Source organism: Poecilia formosa, unplaced genomic scaffold, assembly GCF_000485575.1.
Source record: "Poecilia formosa unplaced genomic scaffold, Poecilia_formosa-5.1.2 Scaffold338, whole genome shotgun sequence".
NCBI lineage: Eukaryota > Metazoa > Chordata > Actinopteri > Cyprinodontiformes > Poeciliidae > Poecilia > Poecilia formosa.
This window is the reverse complement of record NW_006800277.1, coordinates 76,624-95,141: the sequence shown is the minus strand read 5'-3', so window position 1 is coordinate 95,141 and position 18,518 is coordinate 76,624. Positions and strand designations below refer to the sequence as shown.

General features: G+C 39.2%; 3 protein-coding genes across 9 annotated transcripts in view; 1 reads left to right on the top strand and 2 right to left on the bottom strand.

Moving 5' to 3' along the window:
• The window catches only part of LOC103153027 (anoctamin-8-like), a 29,721-nt gene extending 20,982 nt beyond the window's left edge, over positions 1-8,739 (top strand). For 2 of the 4 annotated variants that reach the window (XM_007573785.2, XM_016661657.1), the window contains 10 exons: positions 259-411; positions 1,021-1,147; positions 1,315-1,370; positions 1,456-1,530; positions 3,476-3,973; positions 4,374-4,550; positions 4,660-4,851; positions 4,943-5,074; positions 5,242-5,352; positions 7,188-8,739. In XM_007573785.2, the coding sequence (XP_007573847.1) occupies positions 259-411; positions 1,021-1,147; positions 1,315-1,370; positions 1,456-1,530; positions 3,476-3,973; positions 4,374-4,550; positions 4,660-4,851; positions 4,943-5,074; positions 5,242-5,352; positions 7,188-7,829 (2,163 nt within the window). In that variant the 3' untranslated portion in view covers positions 7,830-8,739. The remainder of the gene's footprint in view (positions 1-258; positions 412-1,020; positions 1,148-1,314; positions 1,371-1,455; positions 1,531-3,475; positions 3,974-4,373; positions 4,551-4,659; positions 4,852-4,942; positions 5,075-5,241; positions 5,353-7,187) is intronic. The other 2 variants (XM_007573786.2, XM_016661656.1) reach the window with 2 other exon arrangements.
• A 1,898-nt stretch (positions 8,740-10,637) lies between these two features.
• Positions 10,638-14,226, bottom strand: LOC103153025 (DET1- and DDB1-associated protein 1-like). Of its 3 annotated transcripts, none has more exons than XM_016661658.1 (5): positions 14,119-14,226; positions 13,614-13,694; positions 13,458-13,509; positions 13,320-13,381; positions 10,638-12,547 (listed from the first exon to the last, which is right to left on the bottom strand). In XM_016661658.1, exons 1-5 carry the CDS (start codon positions 14,176-14,178, stop codon positions 12,443-12,445), a joined length of 360 nt encoding a protein of 119 aa, XP_016517144.1. In that variant the 5' UTR covers positions 14,179-14,226; the 3' UTR covers positions 10,638-12,442. The 3 variants fall into 3 exon arrangements, with proteins under 3 accessions (XP_016517144.1, XP_016517145.1, XP_007573844.1); XM_016661659.1 differs by having other exon boundaries at positions 14,125-14,219; XM_007573782.2 differs by having other exon boundaries at positions 13,898-14,210.
• Positions 14,227-15,780: 1,554 nt separating this feature from the next.
• On the bottom strand, positions 15,781-17,316 carry mrpl34 (mitochondrial ribosomal protein L34). Of its 2 annotated transcripts, none has more exons than XM_007573781.2 (2): positions 17,101-17,316; positions 15,781-16,366 (listed from the first exon to the last, which is right to left on the bottom strand). In XM_007573781.2, the coding sequence occupies exons 1-2, from the start codon at positions 17,154-17,156 to the stop codon at positions 16,045-16,047; spliced, it is 378 nt and encodes a 125-aa protein (XP_007573843.1). In that variant the 5' UTR covers positions 17,157-17,316; the 3' UTR covers positions 15,781-16,044. The 2 variants fall into 2 exon arrangements, with proteins under 2 accessions (XP_007573843.1, XP_007573842.1); XM_007573780.2 differs by having other exon boundaries at positions 15,781-16,369; positions 17,101-17,313.
• Between the last annotated feature and the right edge of the window lie 1,202 nt (positions 17,317-18,518).

Below are 18,518 nucleotides of genomic sequence, written 5' to 3'. Positions count from 1 at the left end.
ATTAAAAGTATGTTATTGATCCCAAAGGGAAATTAAATGGTGGTGTAGACAGTGATGGCTGTTGGCAGAAAAGAGCTCCTGTAGCAGTCTGTATTACAGCAAATTCGAAAAAGCCTCTGACCAAAGACACTGTTTTTCTAAGACAATCTCATGGTCAGGGTTGTTCATAATGTTATTTGGAAAGTCCTTCTTTGCTTCATCATGTCCAGAGGACCCCCAGTCTTTCTCAACAATCTCATTTCTAATGTGTGCCTACAGGGTGTGAGGCGGTGCAGTCCCATAACAGGCTGTGAGGAGTTCTACTACCCCGCCTGGAAGAGAGCCATGTTCAGATGGCTGGTCAGCCTGCCTGTCTGCCTGCTCTGCCTCTGCTTCGTCTTCCTCGCCATGCTCCTCTGTCTTCAACTGCAGGTCTTTGTTGGACACCACTGTCTACCATGCTAAACAAAAACAGCTAGTAATGACACAGCTCCACAGCCAAACATAAAGAATCCAATATTAAAGTATTCAATTTTCAAACAGGTAAAATATGCATATTCTATATAGTGTCTAGTGCTAGTTTTATGACACATATAGAGTCATTTAGCCCTTTGAGATCTCAAGACGTAATTTTTATTAATGTATTATTTATAATACATTTATAAATAAAATGAATTATCTGTCAAATTTACACATGCATTTCATCAAGAAATGTATGTATATTTTGTCTTTCCTTCTCCTTTGTTCTTTTTACATTTCCTCGCCTCCACGTTTTAATTTTCCTAAAGCTTTTTTGCCTTGTTATGCAAATGAGGAGGGGTGGTGTCTTAGGACTTCAACTCCTGTCTATGGGCTGGTCATGCATTTCTTGATGAAAATGCATGTGTAGGAAAAAGGAAAAACAAAATCTATTAATTTCTGCTTTTATTTTTAATTATGTCAGTTTTGGTCCTCCACAGTTTTCATGTCATGACAGTGATAAATAACAGTTATTAGACTGTCACTAGTTCTAATTCCACAATAATATTCTTCACCTTGCAGGAAGTGGTGATGGAGATTCAGGAGCTGCCTAGTATCACAAGATTCATCCCTAAGATACTTCTGGCCATCACTGTAACTGTATGTGATGAAGTGTATAAGAAGATTGCCTACTGGCTTAATGACATGGGTAGGAATCATTTTGGCAAATGACAGAATTCCGTTTGTGTGAATAATAGACGAGTTCTTTGATAAGAAAGGGAGAGGATGGTGACTGACTCTCCTTTTCTCCAGCAGGAACAGAAATAGGAAATAGAATATGTCTCTCTAATGCTTCATGTTTGTTTGTTCTTCCAGAGAACTACAGGCTTCAGAGTGCCTACGAGAACAATTTGATCATCAAGATGGTTTTTGTAAGTTATCCTGTTTTGTTTTGTGCTTTGCTTTTTAAGATAGTTTGGTTTTCTATTTCTTCTTATGTCTTCTTGTTCTTCACAGTTTGAATTCATCAATTCTTACCTCAGCCTTTTCTACATTGGATTCTACCTCAAGGACATGGAGCGACTGAAGGAGGTAAGAACATTGAAGAAAATTTGAAATTTGAAATTGGTAGTACAAAAGAAAATCTGTAGTTGCTATTTATTTTGGAATATTAGTTAGTTTTGAGCTTTGGCAAAAATTAGCCAGTCCTGTACACTCAATCAATTCAATTCAGTTTATCTATATAGCACCATTTCACAACACATTAAAATTATAATTAAAATCAGTCTGCAACTTCCATCAGTGTCAGAACCCTCTGACTTCAACAGACTGCTGTTGAGCATGTCTTTAGATATTGTCTTCTCGGCTTTTTCAATGCTTTTGTTTTGGAAATCTGATGACAATTCTGGAATTTTGGCATTAAAAATGTGTGTATGAACTCTGGTTGTAATAATAAATAACATATTAACAAAAACAGAATCTTATGACTTGAAAATTATTGTAATGTTGATTGTTATGTCATTATCTTATTTGAGATTACACTCCATAGACACACACACTCACACCTATTGAGAATTTAAAGAGACTAATTAGCCAGTCATGTTTTGCACTGTGAGAGGAAGCCATGCATGCACAGGGAGAACATACAGAAAGACCGCAGGTTGAGATTTGTTGAGATTTTCCTGCAAGTTAATAGTGCTGCCAACTGTGCAGCCCTGAGATTAAATTGATTCTTGAAAAACATAATATTGTCACATTCCTAAAATAATGGCCTGAGTCCTTTTTTTTTTTTTTTTCTTTGCCAAAAAGTGATTTGGGGAAAAAAAGCAAAGAAAACAAATAAAAAAACAGAACACTTTCGACAAAAAAAAAAGATATGGCTGAAGTCATTATTTTAGGAAGGTGATGTTATTCAGACTGACAGAAGCGAGGCTGCCTTGCAGTCAGAGCCACGGCGCCATGTGACCACCAAACTTCTACTTTCAGAACCGCCATCACCCCAAGACTGATTCCTCTGTTACAGACTGTATATGTAAATAATAATAATAACTTATTTTGAATTATTTTGGCCAACAATTCTTTGTAGCTTTAGAGCTTTATGAACAATCATTTTTATCTTCATTTGTAAGCCAATTTGGATAATAGTGCCATTCAAATGTGCCAATTTGGATAATATTGCCATTCAAATGTATGGACACAAACACATGAACAGACATGAATGTTCTTCTAAATATAATGAAAACAGGAAGTTGATGGTAAAACCACTTTGTAACATCTCTACATTTTGAATCTTTCACTTTCAATTTGTAAATTGCACCTTACCTCTGACCAAGTGTAAGAACAAAACATGTGACTCTATCTATAGCAGCTGTTTCAAGGAAACCACGCAACTTCCTGTGTGTCTGACTGCACAATCACACATCTAGATGTTTCTGCACTGATAGCTCACAACACAACAACATTGAAAAGTCTAGTTAAAGTTTCTACTGTTGGTAGTCATGCAAATAAACAGTACAAAGACAAATGGTAAAATGGACTGAACTTATACCACTCAAAGCACTTTGCACTTCAGGCACATCCAACATGTCATTTCATGTCATTTAATTTTCATAATGATTCATTCCATGTGTTTATGTTCATCCACGTTAACATTAGTATGACTTTGTGTATCTATACATACCCATATACCCATATACACACACAGACACATGAATACAAACACAGTTCGAACATATAAAAACCCCTTTTAAAATAAGTTTATGTCAATTGATACATCTACTTTAACTGAATAGACACAAAATAAATCTGAAGAATAAGTATTTACCCAATGTGCACACATATCCATATATCAATAATCTGTATCACACATGCTTCATGCTACACATGAAGCATGAATTCCATTTAATATGTCTGAGAAGATGTAGGAAGAAATAATGTATTTAACCGTACCCCTTCTCCAATACACCATAATAACAAACATATATATGCACATATAAAACAATATATGTTGTATGTAAAGTCTCTGTTTTCCTTTCAGATGCTTGCTACTCTATTGATTTTCCGCCAATTCCTACAAAACATCAAAGAAGTCCTTCAGCCATATCTCTACGAGCAAAGCAAGCTCGGCGTCTTCACCCCAAAGGTCTTATGGGAGCTACTACAAGTCATCATTCTCAAGTATGGGCGTCTGGCTCTTGGGAAGGCACAAGCCTCAATTACATCCTACTCCTTCTTGAGTCCCAGAGGAATCTCAAACAGTCACGCCACGAATTGTAACCAGGAACCAAGGAGAAGAGGAGATCTGAAAGCTGGCTTCAGGCTCTCAGAGGAAGAGTGGGACATGAACGACAGCATTATAAAGCATCGGAAAGTCAGCTTCACCGAGAAGGTGGACTACAAGAATGTCAAGACGGAGACCCAGGCTGTGGAGGACAGTTTCCTGGAGGACAGTCCGACGCTGGTGGAAGACGGGATGGATCCATCCAGTATTTTTGACAGTTGTGATGAGGACAGTGACTGTGAATCGCTGTCTCAGGTAGTGTGGTCAACATTGTTTCTGTCTAATGGGCAGGGTTTCTCAACATCTTAAGGGCCCACCATTGTTGGGCAGAAGTCGACAATGCTTGACAAAGGTTTGTTTTCACAAACACCCTTCAAGGTCCACAAGACTCACTGGTCTTAGCTCCTGTGAAGCCCCTCCCACTGCAGTATACGTCATGGTGTTTCATCATATGTGTAGTTTACAACAGGAAGGGGTGGATGACATGAGGCTGAGAACTAAAAGAAGTAATTTTCATCACCCAACTGCGACAATGAGAACCAATTTCGGCACGTTGGCTTGACCATGCTGGACCCTTAAGAAATGTGTGAATAAGTACACATTAAAGATGTTTCAGTTATTAGCACAGAAGTATCATTTTTAATTTTTCCTTCAGCAGGAGACCAAGGAGAGTGTCAGTGTGTCCTCTTCAAAAGAATCCGATTCCATCTACCAGAGAAGGAGTGTAGGGGAGGGGAAAGATGACAAGAAATCTTGGATGGATCCACCAGAGGAACCCAAAACCGTTGCTTTGACTCAGGCTGAGATAGAGAGTTGTATGCAGACATATGAGGTAGCCTTCCTGATACATGTTTCTCCAAAATTATATCTACTCACAGTTATGTGTACACATTAAAAAAATGTGACTAATCTTTTTGTGGTGGGACATTTGATGTGAAAAGGGAACACTTCAAGACTACCAGGAGATGTTCATTCAGTTCGGCTACGTGGTGCTCTTTTCCTCGGCCTTTCCCCTGGCGGCCATGTGTGCTCTTATCAACAACATCATTGAGATACGAAGTGATGCCCTGAAGCTGTGCACTGGCCTTCAGAGACCGTTCGGACAGAGAGTGGAGAACATCGGACAGTGGCAGGTTGGTGGCTTCCAGCTTGGAAATGTCAGTAATGCCTTTCGGGCTTCCACCTCAACAGCCTGTAAATTTGTCTGCTTGTTTTCAACAACAGACTGCAATGGAAGCCATGGGCTTGATAGCCATTATAGTTAACTGTTACCTGATTGGTCAGTGTGGCCAGCTTCAGCGTCTGTTCCCCTGGTTGAGCCCAGAGATGACCATCATCTCCATTGTCTTGCTTGAGGTACTTCCTACACACTTTCATTAAACCTAAAAATGTTCTGTCTAGTGTAGGTTTTATGGCGTATGCAAGACTTATTTATCCATCAAAACACAGAATGTGAAAATGAATGTCTTGTACTCTGATGTGTTGTCTTGAGTTTGTCCCTTTGTGGTCTTGTGGGTTTTCAGCACTTTGCAATCCTCCTAAAGTACGTCATCCATGTCGCCATCCCTGATATCCCTGGCTGGGTAGCAGACGAGATGGCCAAGCTAGAGTACCGACGAAGGGAAGCTTTCAAGGTATATCGCTCTGTCATAGCTTGAAAGACCTTCTGCCAACATCAGACCAGCTGTTGGCTGCTGATTGGCCAATTTGTATTGCATATATGTGTGTATACGTCCCTTCGTTTCTTGCTGTGTGTTAACCTGAAATGCTCTGTGGTCCAGTCTGTCTTTGAATAGTGGCAGTGCGTGACGTCAGTCAGCTCTCTGTACAGTGCTCCTTTTTCAGATCTTTTCAGTTTTTTTCTTGTCACACTTCAAAGGACAACAATGTTAACATCAGAGCAAAATAATCAGAGTAACAATTAAAAAATGTTTTTATGTGATGATGTCACTTAGGGTTGCACAATATGTTGCAAATATATTGCTATCGCAATATTATTGTGCCCATTATTCATATCCCAAATGATTGTTTGGAGTGCAATCATTTTTGGCTAGTATATTCAGTGTTCTGAACATGATTATGATAAGCACTGTTATTGTGATCATAAAATGTATTAATATTATTGTCATCACAGTATTTTCTAAAATTGTGCAACCCTAATTTCATTTATTAAGAAAAAAAGCCTTGTGCGATAGAACCTGTATGACAATGTACAGGTTTAACTTCTTTCAACTTTTTCTGATCTAAAGAAAATCAGAAGAAGTTAAATAACACATGTGAAACAGTCATTCTGGAAAGGGTTACAAAGCCATTTGAAAAGTGTCAAGACTCCAGAGAACCACAGTGAGAACTGTTATCAACACATAGCGCAAATATGGAACAATGGTGAACTTTCCCAAAATGACTGCACGCAATCACTCATTCAGGAGGTCACAAAAAACCCAGAACAATGTTTAAAGGTCTGCAGGCCTCACTTACCTCAATTAAGGTCAGAGTTAAGGATTCAACAATGAGAAAGACAGACTGGGCCTATAAAATGGCCTCCTAGTGAGAGTTTCAAGGTGAGACCTATGGCTGAACCAAATAAACACCAAGCTCTTATTTGCAAAAATATTTTTTCCTTGACCTCTTAATAGCTCAAAACAAAAAATGTGATGGGTCTAATGACTTAATGGTACCTTTTACAAAAATGTGTACCTTACATATCTGCCAAATATGAGAGATAATGTATGAAAAAAAAATTAAGCCTCTTTGGCTCCTATTGCTATGTGCAGAAATGCATCGCTCCCGGTGAGAGGAGAGTGAGAGTTTGATTACACAATCACATCTCACCTACAAACCGGACTTTCTACACAAAGGAAGTAGAGTTTGATTAAAGTGGGCTAAACAGAGGATGTTATCAAACTCTGATGCAGAGCAAAAAAATGAACTCCGGTCTGCCTACGAACCAGGTGTCGATTTGGTTGAAGTTAATTACGGTGCGTTTTTAATACATATATGAACGCCAAGCAGTCTGGATACCGCTCCAAACGCAGGAAGTGGATTACAACACAATCCATTCTGGGTAAATACATCCAAAACAAACATGTACATCTAGCAGAAATGAAGAAATGACTCTTTTACCAAAGACAAAAGAGAAATCTTCCAACCACTCCACTTTTGTTCACATTTTATGAAGAAGGAAGATGCCCTCAGTGTCTTTTTCAGAGGTGTTTCCTTCAGTGTTTCTTAGGTGAAAGGGTGAACAGGGTTTCCAAAGGGTCTGGTTGGTTTGACACAATCCTGTGTGAAAGAGAACAAACCGGCTGAAAATGAACCAAATACTGCTTTTTTGGTCCCCAGTCGAACCAAGTCTACCAGACTATCAAGTGTGAAAACACTCTTAGTTTGCGGTCAGAATGTAGAACACACTGTTGCTCTGTAGAATGTTTCTTTTCCGTCACTTTGTCCTAAATGTTTAACCTTTCAGAAACATGAGCTGCAGGCACAGCAGCACTTCCAGCAGCAGCTTCGGCGCCGCCGGGAGGAGGAGGAGCTTCACCGTCAGGCCGAGCTGCAGGCAGAAGCTCGTCATGAGAGCGACTACCACAAGGCGGACATGCAGCACCAGCACCACCACGACAAATCACAGGGCAACAAGCCTGGTGACAAGCCCAAGAGGCCCAGCTCCCTGCTGGGGAATAACAATGTGATGAAGCTCAAACAGATTATTCCTCTCCAAGGGAAGTTCTCCTCTGGGTCGTCCCGGTCACCAGCTCAGTCGCCAACGGGAGGCGAGGCAAAGCTGCCTGGATTTCTGAAGTTCCTAAAGTCACCTGAAGTGAAAAAAGAGCCAGCGGCAGCATCTGGAGGAACACCAGGCTCAGCAGTGATGTCTTCAGCTCCCCCGGGTGGACAGGAGAAGCCACAATCCCCTAACAGAACATTTAGTCCAGGGAAGCTGTTTAATTTTAGCAAATCAGAGGGTACGGTGGTGTGTGCTAATGGCACACAGCAGCCGAACCAGGCTACTAACTCTCAACCTAACACAACCACAGAGGAATTACCCTCAAACGAGTCAGATAAAGGAGAATCAAGACTACAGACTGATTTAGAAAACCCGAAGACCTAACAAATGATCACCCACAGCAATGTCATATTAGGAAGGGAGAAAAATGTACAAATGATCATGAAAAATGTAGAAGCACTGATGCACTCCGGTGTTAAACCACAAGGACCACATGCAGCAAGTGTTCAGCTTTTACTCTTGATGCAACTCCATAAAGCGTGCCACTGTCTCTGTATACACTTAATTACCTAACTTCCATGTATAAACTGTACAGTAAGTGTCACTGATTCTATGGGGGTTCAGTAACAGTGCAGCCTGATCCGAGACAGTACCAGAGACAGAAAGGGTCCAGAACCAAGACAGTAGAAAGGCAGTTTGTAGGTCAAACTTCCAGCTCCAAGTTGGTGCTGGTACTGGATGCATGTACCAGCACCACGCATGCGCAGTGAACATGTGCATGCGTGACATGTTCACTGTCTTTTCAGTTGCAATGCACGTTCAAAGCCATTGGGATTCTTCTGCACTAGGTCAGATATAGTCACTGTGACCATAAAAAAAATCTATTTTTCCAAACTTTGATTTTCTATGAATTTATTTTACTACATAATTTAGTGACTGTAACTATACGAGGCAAATAAATGTCACTCAGTTCAATGTCCATGTGAGAGAAACAAGAAAGGAGGAGCTGGTGTTGCTTCATGAGAGACCATGCTGCTGCTGGGTTCTGATGCCTCCAGGCAGTGGCAACCACAAGGGAGGTGAGGGGCAAACTCTACCCTATTGGTTCAGCCACCACTGTTTAAACTTACAGTGAGGCTGAAAAGAGAGTACATCCTGTTTGTTCTTGGGTTTAATGTATATTAGGACATTATAAAATTTCACACCAAACCAAATCCCAAGAAAAAACAATTATAGCAAAATCTAGACTTATTTCATGTGACGGAGGTCAAACTGTTGTGTTCACAGCCAAACAGACTTTAAAAAGAAACTGCAAGAAGAGTTAAAAGGAAATAAACAATATAATTAAAAAAATCTAAGAAAGAAGTGGCAACAATTTATCAAGAAGTTGATATAAACAAACCACTATTATAATAATTATTATTCTTTTAGAAAACAAAGAAAATGTTGCATCCAAAAATCGACATTTTCCAGAAAAACTAAAAATAAGTCTAATTTATGTTCAGGAGTCCAAATAAATGTTTTTTTTTCTTCTGTCTGTTCAACAGCAGCTTTTTGTTCCGTTTTGAACAAAAAGTAAACCATGATGGAAACACTGGTGAAAAAACTAAGTTCACCTATGGTGCCTTCATGGGACATTAGAGGGGCTGTAGCAGCCTGGTGTTCATTAACTGATTATTATCAACATAGGCACCACCATGCAATTGTTAGTTATGACAGCTCAGTATTTGTTTTTATTTATTTTAAAAAGTTAAACACAGAGTCAGATTTTTTAAGTCTTAATTTCTTCTAGTTTTGATGATTACGCCTCACAGATCCTGGAAACCCATCATTCAGTGTCTCAGAAAATCAGAATATTGCTTAACAGACATGACAGGCTTCTGAAAACAATGTTTATTTCTATTCCATTAATTTTTGGTTGGGGCTCCTTTTGCATGAATTACTGCATGAATGCGGTGTGGCAAGGAAGAGGTCAGCCTGTGACCCAGGTAGCTTTTACAGCGGCCTTCTGGTCATCTGCCTTGGATCTGGAGTGTCATCTTCCACTTAACAGTCCAGATATTCTCTACAGGGTTAAAGGTCAAATTCACAAATTTTTGAATGGATTCTTCTTGACAATCATCTCAAAGCTTCAATTATGTTCCTGGTGCACCTTGTTCTAAATAACATTTTCCTTCCATTCAACTTTCTATGGATATACCCCAGATACAGCCTTCTGTGAACCAGCAGCTTCTTCAGCAATCACCTCTTGTAGCCTTCTCTCCGAGTGGACAGTGTCCATCACTGTCTAATGCTCCAGTCAGAATGTTGTGTCTTATCAACCCAGACTGAGAGGGTCAGGAAACCTCTGCAGGCGTTTTCAGTCGATTAGCTGATTAAGGTGTGAACCGTGAGTTTTCAGTGTTTAATATCTCCACAGTGTTCTTATATTGTGAGATACTAAATTGATGGTTGTCATTATCTTTAGGACATAGTCATCAAAAATAGTAGAAATAGAGACCTGAAAAATCCCAGTGTGTGATGTATCTGCACATGAGTCACTTTCTGTGAAAGTGACTCATGTGATAAAAACTATAAAACTTTTTAATAAAATGTTTTAAGTGCAACTGTAATCATGACTGGAAAACATTTAGAAAAGAAAAGTTGTCTATCTTCACATTGATCACCTTCACAGTATTCCAAAACACAACTGTCAGACCATAACGCATAATCCAATGTTTCTCAACATGGTTTTTCTACAAGGCCTGCTGAATCATGCAGTGTGGATGAAGGTACAGTTTTGTACATTCAAATGAAATTCAAATTGAAATGATTTTTTTAAAGGAACAGGTGATTTTTATTGTACCCTGATACATAAAACCCAAGAGCTGAAACAGGGTGTACTTTCTTCCTGTCATGACAGAAGAAAGGGTTTTTTTTTTCCTTGAAAGTTTCTCCAAAGCTTTCTGGTTTGTGTCAGTTACTGTGTGTCACCATGTACCTTCATACAAACGCTGACAGTGCATATATGCAATAAACTCAGACACATTCCAAACTCGTCATGTGAGAGCTGCAACTGTTCTACTGAGAGGTTGAAAGAACTGTCCACGTCAAATATGCTAAATGTTAGAATCGGTACTCATCATGCCTGAGCAGGTAAACACTCAGTCCAAACCTCTGAGCAGCAGTCAATGAATAAACAAACACCACAAATAATTCTGAAAGAAAGATGCATTTTACTGTTCAGAGGACGTTCTTGTTACATTGTGACCAAAATCTGCCTTTAAATGCAACAGCTTAAATAAAAAAAAACAACAAAGCTAAACAAAGAAGATATTACTTCAAGAAACAAGATACAATACAAAACCATTTGTCGCATTAAAAGGACAAACATAATTTATTGGAATTCTGAAGAGAACCAAAGCAAATCTGTTGACGGGAATCCACATCACTCTGAAACACAGTAGTGTTTCAGAGTGAACACTATGAACATCATGCTGTGGGAACAGGGAAGAAGGATGGAACTAAATATACGAGAATCAGGGAAGAAAACCTGCAGAAGACTTGAGGACTGGGGAGGAGCTTTGTCTTCTAGCAGGCCCCAAAACATGGAACACGGAACGGGTTATGAAAACATAATCATATCTTAAAATGGCCCAGTCAAAGTCCAGATCTTGATGTTGAGACTTCATGGTAAGACTTGAAAACTGATGTTCACAGATCTGTTCTCCATCTAGTGTAACTGCATTGAGTTGGAGCTATTATACAACACAGGCAAAGCTAGCAGCCGTAATGCTTTCTGCTGTTAATTACAGTGAAGGCTGCAATTACAAATGCACTTCACACTTTGCAGATTTATTTAGAAAACACTTATCTATTTCCTTAGATGTCACGTTACATTGTGTGTACTATAATGTTTTTCCTCTTTAATCAAAAATCCCAATAAAACATGAATGTAATTTATGGTGACAGCGTGCCAAAATTAAAGGAGCATGAATATTTTTTTGAAGGACTGTTACTCCAACATGTACACTGCAAATATCCAAACGCTTGTCAGGAAGTGAGCATTCAGTCTGAACCCGTTTCTCAATGCATTGAACTCTTTAAAGAAGACTCTTTCCCACCGGTACCTGCTCGGCCCAACTCGGCCCAGTTTTCAGGGTTCTTCTTTAGTGTGTCTGGCACATTTATAGCACGGACTCACAGGAAGTCTCACTATTACTATGGATACAAGTTAACTTAAACATAGTTGTAGATATTAACAAAATATTGAAGTATTATTTTAATCTTATTGTTAGAAAATGTACACCATTGGTTGTGAAATCTCACACCACAGAGTGCATGAAAGCTACAAAATCTACCTCTGGAAACCGATCTGAATCCCCCGATGTGAGCATGAAATCTGCTTCACTAGACGTTGGCTCATATTTCTCCAATGCGGCATATCATTTAAGGCAATAAATCACTAGTTTCTCTGAGGAAACAACTCATTTCCTTCAGCATTCAGGTCTTTTAATGCAGAAAGCCCAGAATCAATAAATCATCATAAACCACTCAACATTAAAGATGAAACTAGAACATATTTGAAATGCCTCCTTTCATTACCAATTATGAAAGTGGAAAATACCTGACTGAGCACGAACCAGAATGATAGCAACATATGCATATGTGTGAATTATTGCATACATAAGCTCTGCAACAATTAGAACTTCATATGCTGCGTACAAACGAGACTGTTTAGGATGAGAAGAAGAACAAAACAGGATGGAGGGCAGACGAGGTAGAAGTATGGTCATGTTAAGACTCCCACTCTACAGCAGAGACATGGAGACTTGGTAGGTAAAGGAGCTGCTGGAGTAAACCTGGAGTCACACTGTGGGGGGCTGCTGGGACAACTGCGGTTCGAAACCATCAGCACTGTTTACCGCACCACCACGTCTGCAAACACGCCGCATGTCTGAGTGGATTCTGTTGAAGGAGTCGAGTCTCTGGGAGAATGGAGGAAGCAGTGTGGTTCTTTACGAGTCCTCGGTGGGCTCCTCACTATCCGTTCGCGCCATCTTTCGCGGAGGTGCTGCGCTATCCTCTTCTGTCTGCTCCTGCTCTCGCTTCTTTCCCGAATTCTGGCAAATTTAGAAGAAAATCCGAATCGTTTGCTCATGACGTTCAGCGTGGGCAGTCAAAGATAAAACAATGATGGCTCAGATGTTTACATACAAATTTGAATGTCGTGCTTCACATAGTCTCTTTTCCTGAATAGAAAATTAATATAATGTACAGCAAAAGAGTTTCAAATGTGGATAGGTTAGGTTGGCATTTATTGTGGTATTTCTTTACCCAGAAAATGTTGGATCTGTCAAATATATACATGTACTCATAAACTTGTTGCAATAAGCAATTAATCAATTAACCCCATGATAAAATTCCATTCTGATGATTATTTTTTGAAGGACAGTCAATTGTATTTATGGTTTCGGGTGTGTGTGGGTTTTATTTGCATTTTATTTAATTGTTTTTGTCACGTTTTATTTTGGATGTATAAAATATCTTCCAATTCTAGCGTTAAAATTAAAGGTTACTGGCTTTTGAGCGGGCAAAATTGTATTGTTACGCCATTATAAATATATTACTTGGAAATTGTCTCAAAACAACAATGTTATTGTAATAATTACTGGGACAATTTATCAACCAGCAAAATTTATTATCATGACATGACAATAAATTTGCAGCAATTGCTAAGTTGAAGGTTCTAGAAACTGTGGAGTCTATTCAAATCTGACCAGCTGGTCATTTTTTGCAGCATACAATGAGTTTGTTTGACTTCATATACCCTGAGACTTTCTGTTTCTAAAATCCTGCAGGTTTCCAGATCATCACATCATTCCACTCATTTACCTTTTTATCCCACTGCTGATGTAGATACCGCAGTAGGATGTTTGTCTTCTCTGTCACAATGACTGAGTGAAATAACACAGACAGGAAACATTAAAAGATGCACAGGATGTTCTGTTTAGAACAAGTCTTGGAACTTACTCTGATCTGATGGATATTCTCGTGTAGGAAGATACACAGACGGCCGACGGTTCTGGAGCACAGGATTGGCAATAAGTTTAAGTCAGAAATGAGCAGTAATCATGTCGACAAAACAGGAACATTTGTTTATCCAAACAGTGAGAATGGAGAACTTACTGATGCTTTACATACGGAGTCTGCATGGAACCTGGTGAAGCTGTTTTTGTTGTAGACAGGCAGCCCCTTCAGGAAGTTCCTCTGTCAAAGGTTCAGGACAGATAAAGCATAAGCAGTAACTCCCCGGTGGCAAAAATAATTCCTGACATCAGTGGTACAAACTACGAATTATTTCACAAGTTCACACTGTTGTTAATGGGCCAGAAGCCAGAAACCCAATAGAACAAATGATTTATTCTTCTACAATGTATCGAAACGCCGACATAAAGCAACAGTAAACATACCTTCTCCATTTTTGTCTTCGCGTATCCACTAGCTTAGCACGCTGAGTGAAAACGAGCTAGCAACAAAGCTTTGTTGTTGAGTCGTTTCCTAGAAACCGACTTGTTACCTCTTAGACAGCTTCTCAAGACGACTAACGGTCATGAACTACATCCAATATTACTGTACTACGTCAGCTTTATCATTTAGACGCTTAAAAGTCTATCAGAAAAAAACCACAAACATTTACTAAAGGTGTCTGCGTAGCTCTCAGTTCACAACTCCATCTTTGTTGTTTATCCATTTCGGAGGCGGTGACTCTTTAACCTTCACGTCATCTCATTGGTTTAAATGTGAACGAGCTCTGAAGAGTGATACGATGATTGGCCAAAACGGTGATTACGTAATTTTTCCTTTGAGCCTGTGAGAGTTTCCAGCACTACGTTATATTATGGCAATGCAAACCATAGACATATTAAACAATGTATTTGCATTTCTTTATTTTGTCAATAATCAATACAGCTAACAAGTTACTATTGCTCTGAAATTCTGTATTTTTCCCATTTTTATTTTTCCGATTTTGGTAATCCGAAGTATCTTGAAATAATACAATTAATACCAAGATTCCATAACTGAAATGTAGAACAAATTAAAATGTCGATTTATTAATTTGACGTGTATTTATCTGTTTATTAAATTATCAACACATTCCAAAACACCCTCTTAGTAAATGCATATTATTTTTTACATTTATTCTGAAGTCAATAATATTGTCACAACAGGAAGAATAAGTAGAATGACAGACTTTAAGTGTTTATTTCTGCTAATTTTGATTCTAATAGCTCACAACTGAAAAAAACAATAAAAAGTCTCTGAATATTACATCAAATCATTGAAAGTTGATTTTTTTCCAATGTAGAAACGTCACCTTGCTAAAAGAGGGGAAAAAATCATGTACCCCATATGTTCCATACATACCTCTAGTTGGGGTTCCATATGCACAAATTACTGCATCAATGCTATTCAAGCAAAAGCTGAGTTGTGTTGCTTGGACCCCAGTTCTTCCTTCCAGTCAACTTTCCATTATTATGATTGGATAAAACATTGTAAAAAGCCAGCTTTTTTACCATGACCTTCAAGCAGCAGTATGTAACTTTGTAAAAAAAAAAAAAATGAAGAAGAAGAAGTCAATGTACTAATGGCAGAGAAACAACTTGCCTTTACAGAAAAACGGTTTATCCGCTGTCATTGGAGGTCATGCAACCTAGCCTTAGCACTGACAACCAGGGTAACTACCAGGAAGAAGCTGCCCCACCCCAGACAACCAATGGAAGAGGACATAAGCAGCACTACATTAGATTTTGATTGATAGCGCTAAGACCCTCCTCCTGACTCTGATTGTTTGTTTCTAGTTAGTGCTGGGAAAAGGCAGAGGAGCTTAATTATTTTTCAGATTATCAGTCTCATATCATACTGTCTCAAGTTGACAGTTTGAACAAATATGTGATAAAAATGTTTTATAAAACAAACACACTGCAGCCTTAAGTAGATTCTTTTCATTGTAGATGGTGGCAGTAACTGTCATGAGGATTTGGGGTTTTCATTAGTTTTAAGTCACAAAGAGTAAGACTAGCTTTAATAAATGCTTTTAAAACATCACTATAAAACATTTAACTATATTGCTTTATGAATTGAATGAAATAAGTTTCTTGATGGTATTTCTACTCATTAAGATGCATCTGTACTTCCAGACAGAATGCCACACAAATTATACTAAACTTTACAGAGAAAAGTGTTCCTCCTGGTGTCTCCTGGGAAATAAACAAAGTTCTAACAGCTGAAGGGCAGAGCACTGAGAAGGTGTTACACATACCTCCAAACATCACTGGTTTCACAATAACAAAACTTATTTTGCAAAATCATTTTATTTTGATATATTTCATCATTAAAACACATTTTACATGGTGTGATTTAGAACAGGACGTTTTGACCAGTTGGTAAAACTATAAGATAGCAGTTCTTGGTTCTGATCAGAGGTCAAAACAGTCACTTTGAAAGTATAACCCCCAAAGCACACCAGTATCACCATTTTATTCAACTACAGACATTTCCAGTGGCATCCTGAGCACCTCCCAAGATTCCAAGTCCTTCAGATCCTCCATCAAGACCTTCAGTGAGAGAGGGATTTCCGTCTCTTCAACATACGCCGCAGGATCACCTCTATGCCGCCCCGCGAGCTCATCCTCTTGATCCAACCATGAGTATTTATCCGTTTTATATTGCTCGGCTGGTACTCTGTGCCTCTTTTGCGGGTTCGCACCTGCTGGTGCAGCCAGGGGAGTTGCTGGACCGCGTCGCTGCTCTCTGCTTGCATAGAGAGGGGCCCCAGAAGTCGGAAAACCCGAGCTCTTGCAGCTGCGCCGGACGCAAACCAGCTACTGAAGAACCTGAGGTGAGACGTGGCATTTGCTGAGAGATCAGGCATAGGGATGCTGCTGCAGAAGAAGCACAAGTTAAAGTTTAATGAGCCTGAATATGAAAACACAATTAAACTGTAATGAATTTATCACATCTCATAGGTAGGCTGAGGCCTGTCATGATAACAAATTTAGCTAGTATAAACCAAACATTATTGCGATAAACTTTAATATTGTCATTTTGAGACCACTTTTTGCTAATATGTTGAATTCCTTGTCAATCCCTTCCTTCAGTTGTTCCAAAATTCTGAAGCAAGAGTTTTGATGAAAATTAAAAACAGAAATCATATTTCCCCGTTTTAGCTTCCCTTCACCGGCTCCCTGTTGAATCCAGAATAGAATTAAACTTCACATCTAAATCCTTTAATAGTTAAGCTTCATCGTGCATCAGAGACCCGATTGCTCCATATGCTCCTGGGAATTTGCGGTGTATAAATAAACTGAACTGAATAATTGACACTTCTACATTAAATAAGTCCACATTAGCAGTGAAGATGGAGCAGCGAAAGCAAACTGCAAAACCAAAAGGAAACACTGCCAGCTAGTAGTAACAATGACTCTATTCAGTGTCACTTGATTGTAGTCTGTGACCATGAGTCAGTGGGAAGCTCGCAAAAGCAGCCTCCCACTCTGCGTTAGCATAAATACGGACTTTAGCGAACAGGACCCTCTAGCCGTTAGCATGCGCGCTTAGCATGGCGTAGAAACACAGCGGCCTTCCTCCTGTCTGTCATAGAAAACTGACTTACCTACGCAGGTGGGTTAATCCACGCAGACGGGAAATAGACGTCAAAACGGTGTTCATTCTGAGATTCTTTTCAAACAGGTTAACTACATGCGAACGCTGAAAGTCACAGATGAGTTAGAACCTTGCAAGAAGAAGCAAGCTGATTGGCTCAGATTTGGCCAAAGGAAATGCTTCTTGCTGCGCGAGGAACTGGAGTAGAGAGGGTGTGTAAAGTCGGAGGGTGCTCATGCGCACCATTTGTCTGTCTATATCTATCTTGCATTATTCATTCATGGTGCAGATCAATTCTTATTATTATTAAAATTAGACTCACTTCAGCAAAGTATTTGACACATACATAACTACAGAACCTACAGGTTTATGTCAACCTGGTAAATCAAACTGGTTTTAGGTTCAGTGCCAGTGTGAAAGAATAGTCTATCTGTTTTTGGACACATTCTGGCATACATTCTAACAATAGATGGCAGCAGCAACTAAAATTCAAGATTATTTAACCTTTTCACAATTGTCATGTTAAAACTTCCATTTTCGGTGTAACGAGTGAGAAAAGCCCAACTGTCTTCTTGATAGGCAAAATTACAAAAATATGGGGCACAATTTGAAGGGGCAAAATGGTAGCCTGGTAAAAACCAACCCCTTGTTCTATACTATTTGCTTTGTACAGAGGGTCTAAAATGATTCCAAAACAGCACAGAGCATCAACATTATCATTCACAACTTCTCATTATGTTTGCTGATTGGCCCAGTAGAAATTCTAATTCGAAAAAATGGGAGAAAGCCCAGACTGTCTGTGAGGCAAGATTATAATTGAATTGTGCAGGAAGGCAATGACCAGGCTGGCAAAATAGGCTTTTAAATCCAAAAATGTTACCTTGGACCACAAAAAGAGCAGGATTCATAAGGGCACTTTTTTTTTGTTAAGAGGAAAAAGGATCTTACTGTGCGCTTCCCTGTTCCCACAGCATGATGGCCTTCATCTACCATACTACCATGTTTCACTGTGGATGTGTGCAGAGAAGTGTTCAGTGTCAGTTTTCTTCTTACATACTGTAGCGTTTCACCTATAAGCCATGAGGTTCAGTTTTGGCCTTATCTGACTAGAGCACCTTCTTCGATGATTGCCACCCACTCTTTCGAATTTCATTCGACAATGTTGAATGAAATCCTTCATAAAGGCCAGATAAGCTTACAACTAATATTGTCCCATTGTATGGGCTCTTGAGAAAGCCTTTTTGCTGCTCTTCTTACCCAATTTGCCATTTTAGGTGGACATCCATAGAATTGGTAGAATTACAGCTTCTCTGCAGAGAAAGCTGCTTACTGGCTCCTCATTCTCTAATAAACCTCTCAGGCCCCCACAGAAAAGCTGTGTGAAATGGATGTACACATGCATCCATTTCTATTTACAAACTCAATCCT

Excerpts from the sequence above, each read along its gene's own strand:
- LOC103153025 (XM_016661658.1), bottom strand. The coding sequence starts at position 14,178 with ATGGATAAACAACAAAGATGGAGTTGTGAACTGAGAGCTACGCAGACA. Across the intron at positions 13,382-13,457 it reads AGAATATCCATCAGATCAGA|TCATTGTGACAGAGAAGACA; the intron begins GTAAGTTCCAAG and ends TATTTCACTCAG. Across the intron at positions 12,548-13,319 it reads ATCAGCAGTGGGATAAAAAG|AATTCGGGAAAGAAGCGAGA; the intron begins GTAAATGAGTGG and ends TAAATTTGCCAG.
- mrpl34 (XM_007573780.2), bottom strand. The coding sequence starts at position 17,156 with ATGAACACCGTTTTGACGTCTATTTCCCGTCTGCGTGGATTAACCCAC. Across the intron at positions 16,370-17,100 it reads GGATTAACCCACCTGCGTAG|CAGCATCCCTATGCCTGATC; the intron begins GTAAGTCAGTTT and ends CTTCTTCTGCAG.